This window comes from Vombatus ursinus, unplaced genomic scaffold (assembly GCF_900497805.2).
Source record: "Vombatus ursinus unplaced genomic scaffold, bare-nosed wombat genome assembly UNPS02014877.1, whole genome shotgun sequence".
In the NCBI taxonomy this organism is placed as follows: domain Eukaryota; kingdom Metazoa; phylum Chordata; class Mammalia; order Diprotodontia; family Vombatidae; genus Vombatus; species Vombatus ursinus.
In genome coordinates this window covers 1,400,022-1,409,868 of record NW_020954655.1, presented here as the reverse complement: position 1 = coordinate 1,409,868, position 9,847 = coordinate 1,400,022, and the positions used below count along the sequence as shown (strand labels likewise).

Here is a 9,847-nt window from a genome sequence, read left to right as displayed (position 1 = left end):
CACTAAGAGAATGTATTAGGGATTACTCAGCTTCATGATTCCCTTACAAATAAGGCAAATAAAAAAAAAAAAAAAAATCTGTTCAAGTAATCTTTTGGGGTCTCATTTAATTTATCCTGCGTACATCTTGTCTGGAAACAGCTGTTTACAAGTTGTCTTCCCCATTGGACTGGGAGCCTCTTGAAAGCAAGGACTGCCTTTTACCTTTCTTTACATCCAAGCGCTTAGTACAATGCCTGGCAAATCGCTGTTCAGTCGTTTCAGGCTATTCCAACTCTGTGTGACCCCACTTGGGGTTTTCTTGACAAAGATACTGAAGTGGTTTGCCATGTCCTTCTCCAGCTCATTTTACAGATGAGGAAACTGAGGCAAACAGGATTAAGTGACTTGCCCAGGGTTACACAGCTAGCAAGTGTCAAGGTGGATTTGAACTCAGTTCTTCCTGACTTCAGGCCTGGTACTCTATCTACTGCACCACCAAGCTGTCCCTGGCACATAGCAGAGCTTAATAAATGCTTGTTGACTTAATTCAACTTATCATGCTGTAGAGGTCACCCTGGATTCTCAAGGGTCATTCTAGTAGAGGTTAAACTCTGTTAAGTCCTACTGAACAAGAAAAGCCAAGGACAGGCTTGGTTAAGGATTGTATGTCTGTTCAAAAATCAGCCTGGCTAAGTTTAGTGACACTTATCACACCAAATTAGCCATAGATGATGAATTTTTGTCCAGAATACTTTTCAGAGACCACCTACTAAGTTACAGAGGCACTGTGACCTGCATCGATGGAAAGAGCGCTCACACTGATAAAATTACAGATCCTTGAAATAAGTGAACAGGTAATTCTTTCACCATTTCCCAATTTCTTCTAATTCTTTGATTGCTTGGCATAAGCCAAAGAAAGTTAGTATTTAAAGGTTGGTATGTGGTTGAATGACATTGCTCCAATCTGTTTCAAAAGTTTAGGGACTTTGGAGTTTTTCCACAAGTCTGGCAGGGAAATAGGTAAAATTATAGGCTTTATTATATTGAGGCTAAGTTGAGACGCTACAAAATGAGGGTAGATGTATGAGTAACAGGGAATGTTAAGAGGCAGATATAAGAGGGATGCCTAAGGCCCAAAGTGAAATAACGAAAAATGGGAATTTGGGGGCAGGGGAACCAAATCCTTCAGGCAGCTGAAGGAGGAAGAGGAAGGGGAATAACAACAGTTCTGTTAAGAGGCTGACCTTGGATTTAGCTGGCCCAATATTACCAGCTTTCCATTATTCCTTCTACTCAATGCATTAAATGGCTATGGTCTCATCTCCTCCACACTAAATCAGCCTTGACAAGAGGCATGAAATTTATAGGAAGGGAGGTGGGTTGGCTAAGTAAGATTTATTTCCAGCCACTGAGGTCATAAGCAGATAGAAGGATGTTAAGGATTGACTAGTGGAAGTCTCAACTGAGTGAGCAAGGAGCATGTACAAATTTCTAAAATGGAGTATGGAGTTTCCTAAAAAGAAATAGGAATAGGCAAGAGGAGCAGACTGGTTAAGAATGGTGACAGTCTGTCACAAATGCTCAGAAAAATCTCTCCAAACAGAGGTTATTGGTTTGTTGCTGTTGTTGTCTTAACAACACAGGCATAGTACAGTGTGACACACTAAGGATTTATAGTGTACATGAATTAAAAGTAACTTAAGAGATGAACTCTCCTCAGAACTAAAGTAGTGGTTGGGATTATTAATGCACTCAACTTGCCAAATTATTATTGCCAAGATCTGCCAGGAAGCATTGAAATTTCTAAAACTTCTATGGAAATTTTAAGGGAATATAATTATCATCATCATCATTATTATCATTATTATTTTTTCTTTGGGAGTCTGAGAGTTTGGGAGAGGCTAAAATATAAGGTTTTAACAGAAATTTAAGAGAACAACAAAAAAGTAGATATTGGTACATAATTTGACATTCATAAAACACACTAGCAAGCATTACAGTGTAATCAATTCATGCATTAATGGTATTAATTTAATGGCAATAATTAATTAAAATCTGCTTCTGGTATGTATAATGAAAATATTTTCCTTTGCATTTTTGCTGAAGATATGTAAAATACTCTGGAGAACAGGTACTAATCCCTTTGGTACATATATGGATGTACATATATACACAAGTGTGTGTATTGGTATCTATAGCTTGACACGCATTTTATATATAGCCACAATCATACTTACACACATATGTACATGTTTAGAGAGCAGAATATATGTAGACATATGCGTAAGTCTGTAAAAATCAACACTGCCAGTCACTGATCATATGTCTCTTCATTTGTTATGGCAGCACTGGTTCCTCTCACTTGATCTTCTTACATAAACAGCTCGCTTTGGACGCTGACCCAGCATCAGCAGCCAATGTGTCTGGAATGGAACCCTTCCTTCCTATGCACAGCTTCTAGTTCTCTCTGGGTTTTATCTTCCATGGGCATGTTAATCTACTTGTCAATACATATAAAGAGTTGGCAGAAAAAGTTTGTAAATATTTGTTCTTTTTCTTGTTTTTGAATAAAGTTTCCTCTTTTATTATAGTCTCCACTACGTGAATCTGAGCTCGTAAATACACATCTGGGAGACAGTCTTGATTGTTTGCTGGCTCTTTTTTCCAGCTAAGTCTCAGAGATCTTTTCTAGATATTGACTGATTGGAATGATGCCGAGTCTTCATCAGACTTGTAATCTGTGCATTCTACTTACTTCAGCCTACAACATTATATTGATAAGAAAATTTCAACTGTCTTCCAAATATTATTAGGATTTTTATGTACATTTTTTAAAGTTCCCAAATCCGGTTTGTGCAAAATTTCAATTTTAATGAAGAATTCATATTTCATATAGTCATTCATCACAATTGTTCAACAGTAGGGATATGCATTCTAGGCTTTTTCATGAACTTCCAAAGAACCCTGAGTAAATTTTGTTTGTATACTGTCTCTTCTCTCCATCCTTTTTGTAGGGTTTATGCATTAAGATTTCAACGCCTTCTCTACCTCCTGTTTCATTCTAACTAGCTTCTGTCAGAGTAAAGTTGTCCACCCTGATATTCTTGAACTGAACATAGTAAAGCCAAACAGAATTCCTTAATTAGCACCATTATAGACAAACTGTACATACAAGGTATTAAATATGCATATTTCTTTTAAGAAAATAACAAGCTAAAATGTGTGTGTGTGTGCACGCGTGTACTTTCAATAATTTTTTAATGAAATTAATGCCTGTGGGTCAGTGAACTATATGAAAATAGTACCTCATCCCTTTGCTCAATTTGACCAAACTCAAGTGTCAGACTACATGCCAACATGAAAAAGGGCTGGTTTCAATTTTAGACTGGAGATGTAGTACAAAAATCAATTTCAGATAAATGCAATCCACTTAAAAGATCCTATTTTCACAGATTTGGGAAAGGTAAAAAAGCCAACATCCTACACTCCCTCATTTTATGGAAGAGGAGAGTAAGGCCCAGAGGGCTAAGTGAGTTGCACAAGGTCACATGGGACAGTGAATAGCAGAGCTTGGGTTCCTGTGCCCTCCAAATTCAGTGTTATTCCCACTGCTACACTAGGCCAACTTAAAAGTCATGACTCTTTCTTGAAATTACTTTAGTCCCACTGTTTTAAAAATGTGTTTATAATGTATACAAACATACACACAAGGGTTTTTTCCCCCTCCATTCTGCATCTATCCATGAACATTTATGGGAATATCTAAGCAACTTGTACAAAATGGTGATAACGTGGAGTGTAGACGATAGGGGTGAGGGTGGGGAGCAACAAAGAAAATGTGAACCTAGACCCCAGCCCAAAGTTCATCACCCTGATGTCTCCCATGTAATGCATACACTGGAAGCACCACCTACCCCTGTGGCCCCTGCCCCTCTCTCTGATTGGGTATTTACTCCCAGAACCTCCATTTAGGAGGGTGCCCAGGCCAGCCATGTCTCCTTCCTCTTCAGGTTGCCTTCAGCACTTTCTCTACTATGCCTGACATGAGGCACTCCCCTCTCCCCCAACTTTTTAGCTTCCATTTATGTGTTATCTTTCCCCATTAGAATGTAAGGTTCTTAAGGGCAGGGACTATCTTCCTATTTGTATTTCTATTCTCAGCACCTAGTAAACACTAAGCTAGTAGACTGATAGGAGCACAAAGATTCAGGAGACAAGCAGTATAATGCAGCACAGACTTTGCAACTTAATCATTAGTGTGGCTTTGGAGAATCACTTAATCTTTGTGGCTTAAATTTCCTCATTTATAAAATTTGTGAGCTAGACCAGCACTTTTTAAACTGTGAGTCCTGACTGAAAAATCTGGCAACAGTAAAAGGTTTCTAAACTCAAAACGACCAAAAATTAATTAAAAATTAATCTGAGGTGGTTCTGGCAGCATTTGCCCATGATGCATTGCACAACCTTCACTGCAGCTTTGGTTCTCTACACAAAGCACACCCACTTTGCACTGTGCATGCCCTCAGGCCACACAACACCAACAAATGCTGCCAAAAGGCCCTGAGCTAGACAAGACATGTTTATGATCACTTCTAGGTTTAACAGTTAAATACCATTAACTCTAAGCAATCCTTATTTCTGCTAACTATAGGCTAAGAAAATTTCCTAGGTTTCACTTAATAAGAAATCTGGACATCTTATTCATATAAAACATTATATATGATCAGAAGAATCTGGTAGACACAACAGAAACTAAAGCTGAATCTCAAGCTATCTAGATCTTCTATGGTAGCTATCATAGTTAATGTAATCTAACTAGTCCTAGAAGAAACCAAAAAACTTGTAGTGGTGGTGACAGGAGCCTTCTTGGTTTGGAGGAGCTAAGCAAGAGGTGAGTATATTTGTGTGGTGGCAGTGTAGAAAGAAGGGATTTGAGTATGACTGAGGTATAGCATTTCACCATGGAGGACCCTTTCACTTTCTTCATAACTTCTGAGAGACCCATATGGAACTCAGTAAGATACAGGAGACTGAATGAGGAGGGGAAGGAGAAGGTAGTCAGTTGCCTAAGAGATTCCATGGTGTGACTCACTTCATGGAACAAGAAAAACCTGAGCTTTAGAGTCTTTGAGGAAGGTTATTAGTGACTATGTCCATATTAGGGCATTCAAATGGAATCCAGTTACTAACTGCCACAATCTTTTCTTGACTGCTCTCTCAAGAAAGACTTTAAGGGAAGATCCTATCAAAAATAAATATCTGTAGGAGGATGTAAAGGAAAAGCTACAAAAAGCCCCTTAGTGGTCCCATCTGGTAAATTATGACAGGGAGGCATGGAATGGCTGAGGCCAGTGCCTACCAGCGAGTAAAATCTTCTCATTTATGAGATGGCATAGTCAGACCAGGTAAGGGAGTAAGCAACCATAGTGCCAGGCCCTGAGATACACACACCAAAGGGAGGAAATCCCTGACCTGTGAAGAGCTAGTACTTAATGGGCTCACATACCTGTGAGGAGCTGATATTTAACAGGTCAGCAGAGGCCCCTTAGGGCAGGAAGGTGGGATCAGGAGTACTGACCAAGGGCAGCTGCTGCCATGCCCTTGATTAATTTACTGCTCCCAGAGCCAGAGAAGAACCAGAAAGATGGAGAGAGTACCTACTGGTCAGGACAGACAACAGGGCTAGTGCTCTGGTGTTTGGCTAGATAGGATGTGCACAGAGCTGAAAGGGGCTTCAAAGGTCATCTCATGCAAACCCCCTCATTTTACAGATGAGAAAATGATTCCAAAGAGGTTTGGTAATTTTCCAAGTCATATTGGGAGATGGGGGCAGAGGCAGTAGATGGCTTCTTCTGGCTCCAAAGCTAGTGCTTTTTACATTATACATCAATCATTAAGGTCCTTTCCAGTTCTAACAGTCTAGGAGTCTATGACTTCTTGGCCAGTCTAGAGGTGGAGAAGAACAGTTTACTAGTTTTTGTTTGTTTGTTTGTTTGTTTTTGGTTAGGCAACGGGGTTAAGTGACTTGCCCAAGGTCACACAGCTAGTAAGTGTTATGTATCTGAGGCCGGATTTGAACTCAGGTGCTCCTGAATCCAGGGCCAATACTCTAACCACTGCGCCACCTAGCTGCCCTGGGAAGAACAATTTAAAAGTAACATCAGTTCATGAGAGCAAAATCTTCTGTCTAATATTATCAGCTAGTTTAGATGTCATTGGGCTTTGTGGCAAAAGAATGATGCCTTTGTACTTTATAAAGCCAGTCTAATAAATTATATTAAATTTTAATTTTATCTTGGGGAGGTTAAAGTAATCCTTCAGTACCAAAGCAAACATTCTAAGAGACAAAAATTCCTTCTATGTCTCTAAATGACAAATCCTAAAATTGAAAATAAGTCCTAGTGATTTAATAAACATTATGACTATTTTTGGCTGTTAAGTATATCAAACACAATTAATCTATCCCACAATTCATACTCGTATATCTACTCAGATTTTTTTTTAATCAGTTTTATTCCTCTCTCTCTTAATAATATGCTTAAGGAAAAAAAAAACTTTCTAGACAATAAAACTTCAGTGGATAGCAGAGGGATTCAATGTAAAAAGCTAAATTTCACCAAGGTGACATTTAAAAGTAGATAAGCATATCATTAGCTCCTTCTAATCCCCATCACCTTATCTCACCTTCAACCTCTTGTTCTCTTCACTTTGTCTCAGACTCAAACAATATCACACAAAATAAGATAACACACAAAATGAAAGACTAATGATTGACTGCATTTGCAAATATGGAGCAATAGAACTTAAAGGATGGAACTATTAAGGAAAATGTCAGATTATTCATTTCATTTTTAGGGTCTTTTAAAACCTTAATATCTAATTTCTTACCCTTTAAGCTCATCAGCTAAACACATGCCAAACCGTTTGGTGCCAGTTTCCATGCATCTTCTTATCATAAGCCTATATCGAGGTTCAAAGACATGTAGTGGACAAGGGATTGTAGGAAAGGCCATGGTGCACACAAAGATGGGAACATCTTTAGTCAAACTGTAAAACAATGAAAAATTTTAACTTACACTTCCTAAGCTCAACTACTCAGCACAGGTGAGAATAACTGATAGTATATAAGGCATCTACAAAACAAGCTAAAACTCTCTCATTTAAATAATGAAACCTGGCTTCAGACAATACATGTTTTGTTGTAGTAAAGAACTGGAAATAAAATATATTTCCACAAGGGACATCTGAACAAACTGGGGTGATATGAAGAAAATGGAATATTATTGTACCTTAAAAAACTATAAATATGGCAGATCAGAGAAATCTGAAAAGACTAATATGAAATGATGCGACATGGTGAAATAGGACCAAGAAAACAATTTACAAGATGACTACCATAATGTAAAGCAAAATAACTTTTAAGGACTTCTGAATTTGATCAAAGCAGTGATCATTTACAACTTCAGAAAACTGATAATGAAGCCTGCCTCTCACTCTTGGTAAAATGGTGATGAAATATGTGTTTTTGGCTATAGCTAATGTTATTGATTTATATTGCTTGGCTGCACTTGTAGGCTGTAAGGGAAGGATTCTATGGGGGGGGTGATTTTGCATGTGTTGATAGTAAAAAAACCTAAAATGTCTAAAAAGAAAAAAGCATCAGTAAAACATTTTAAAATATACAGAATAAAACAAAGTTTGCAAGGGAACATAAATAAATGGGTAATGGTGTTACTACCTTGTTAAATTTAATAAACACTTAAAAAACCCACATCAGTTCAGTTTTTTTAATTTTTTACATATTAAAATGTGTATATATATTGATAACTGAAATAATACAGAATTTTAAAAAATACTGACAACTGCATGGTTGATTCAGTGAGCAAGGTCAAAATCTTAAGGCTTAAGTAAATGTGAGGTTCTCTGTTCAACTGGGCCTTCCACCAAATCCCATTTTATTTAATGGTGAAGAGGAACAATTTCCTGGCTATATAAATCATAAATTGTTACATTAGTTTACCTGAGAAGTTTGAGAAGGCAACTAGGATAAGATTTTCATAATGACTTAAGTACTACTATGTAGTTTACAGTAATAGTAAGAAAGAATGGAAAGGTGCTGAGATTTCAGAGGCAATAACACCTTATATTAAAAGTAAACCAACATCAGAGTTCTTCCATACCCAATTATAACATAAACAAATCTGCTTTATCAGATTTATAACTAAATCTCCAATTTAGAATCTCATTTTCTTTGCTACATTTAAAAATATTTTTGTGAGATTATGAAATTAACAAAAATGTATTTTCTGTCATCTCAATAAGACATAACACATACACAGTACTTACTTTGATAACTCCTTCATTTCATCATCATAAACTTTTTTTCTGTCGGATAACTCTTCTGGTAAATAGCGAAGTATTAATTCTTCGGTCAATGTGGTTTTTTTATAACTTCTGCTTGCCAAAAACTGAAATAAAATGTTACAGCAATAATCATATTGACATATAGCAAATTTAAAGAAATTAAATAAAATCAACACAGCAATTAATTTTGACTATAAAACTCTTGTTTCTCAGTCTTAAGGTACAAAAAAGAGCTATAGAAAAAAGCCCTAAAAACTCACAGGGCAGTGCAGGACACCACAGAAAAAAGAAATATCCAGTAGCTTACAAATATATAAAGTTGTTTCAAAATTTCTCTGTCTTTACATAGATGCGCTGAGGAGAACAGCATTTGTTATAATTTGGTTTATTTGTCATTTTTTAAAAATTTTAAACAAATACAAAATGAGGAAAGAAAAATAAAAACTGCCACGTACACAGCAGACCATAAGAGAGGATTCAAAATAAAACAATAAATTTGCATCTCAAGACAATCTATATAATAAATACAATAAATTGTTTTCAAAGCTGCCCAGCTTTTGTTTCCTTGTTGATTTTCTTTTGTTCTCTGCTGTACACTTTTTACTTTATTTTTTCCTTTTTCTGCCCCCACATCCCTAGAGAAGGCTACAATTAAGCATGGATACACACACACACACATACATGCACACACACACACACACACGAGATATCTATCAACATATATACACATATGTAAGACCATACTATGCTTATTTCCTCCTATTATCTATTTCTCTGAAGGGGGATAGCATCTTGCTTCATAAGTCCAAGTCTTTCCATGTTTTTCTAATTCAACCAGCTCATCATTTCCTATACCACAGCAATATTCCAATTCAATCACATCCTAAGAGACTGTCTTCTATATTCCTTCTATTCTTGGCTACATAGGTTTTATTTACACAAGAAAATTTACATTTAAAATAATCAAAATTCTTTTTACACTTTAACAATGCTCTCACCTCATAATATAATTTAAGGTCTGATACTGCTGAATCTACCTCTTTTACATTTTTTTCCCCTGATTTCTTTGAAGTTCCTGACCTTCTGTTCTTCCAAATGAATTTTATTATTTTTTCTAATACAGTAAAATAATTTTTTAGTAATTTAATTGGGATGACATTGAATAAATAGATTAGGTTAAAATTGTAATTTTAAAAATTATATTGGCTTTACCTACCCACAGACAATAAATACTACTTCAATTATTTAGATCTGAGTTTATTTGTATAAAAAGTGTTTTATACTTATATAGTACTCCGTTTTGGCAGGTATACAGTCAGGTATTTTGCACTGTCTAATTATTTTAAATGGTCTAAAACAATACTGAATAATATTGCTGATCTATAATGTAGTTTCTCTATTTTTCACTTTTGATTAAATCTATTTTAACTTTAATTTTGTTTGAGATCATGATTACTATCTCTGCTTTTTTTACATAAATTATACTTCTGCCCTTTTTTTA

The 9,847-nt window shown here is 36.1% G+C and overlaps 1 protein-coding gene and 1 pseudogene across 1 annotated transcript in view; both read right to left on the bottom strand.

Moving 5' to 3' along the window:
• The window catches only part of LONRF2 (LON peptidase N-terminal domain and ring finger 2), an 88,326-nt gene that overhangs the window by 17,077 nt on the left and 61,402 nt on the right, over positions 1–9,847 (bottom strand). Inside the window, exons 8-9 of the mRNA XM_027842570.1 lie at positions 8,329–8,450; positions 6,871–7,029 (exon numbers count right to left, since the gene is read on the bottom strand). Coding sequence (XP_027698371.1) covers positions 6,871–7,029; positions 8,329–8,450 — 281 coding nt within the window. The remainder of the gene's footprint in view (positions 1–6,870; positions 7,030–8,328; positions 8,451–9,847) is intronic.
• Positions 2,341–3,134, bottom strand: LOC114028321 (annotated as a pseudogene).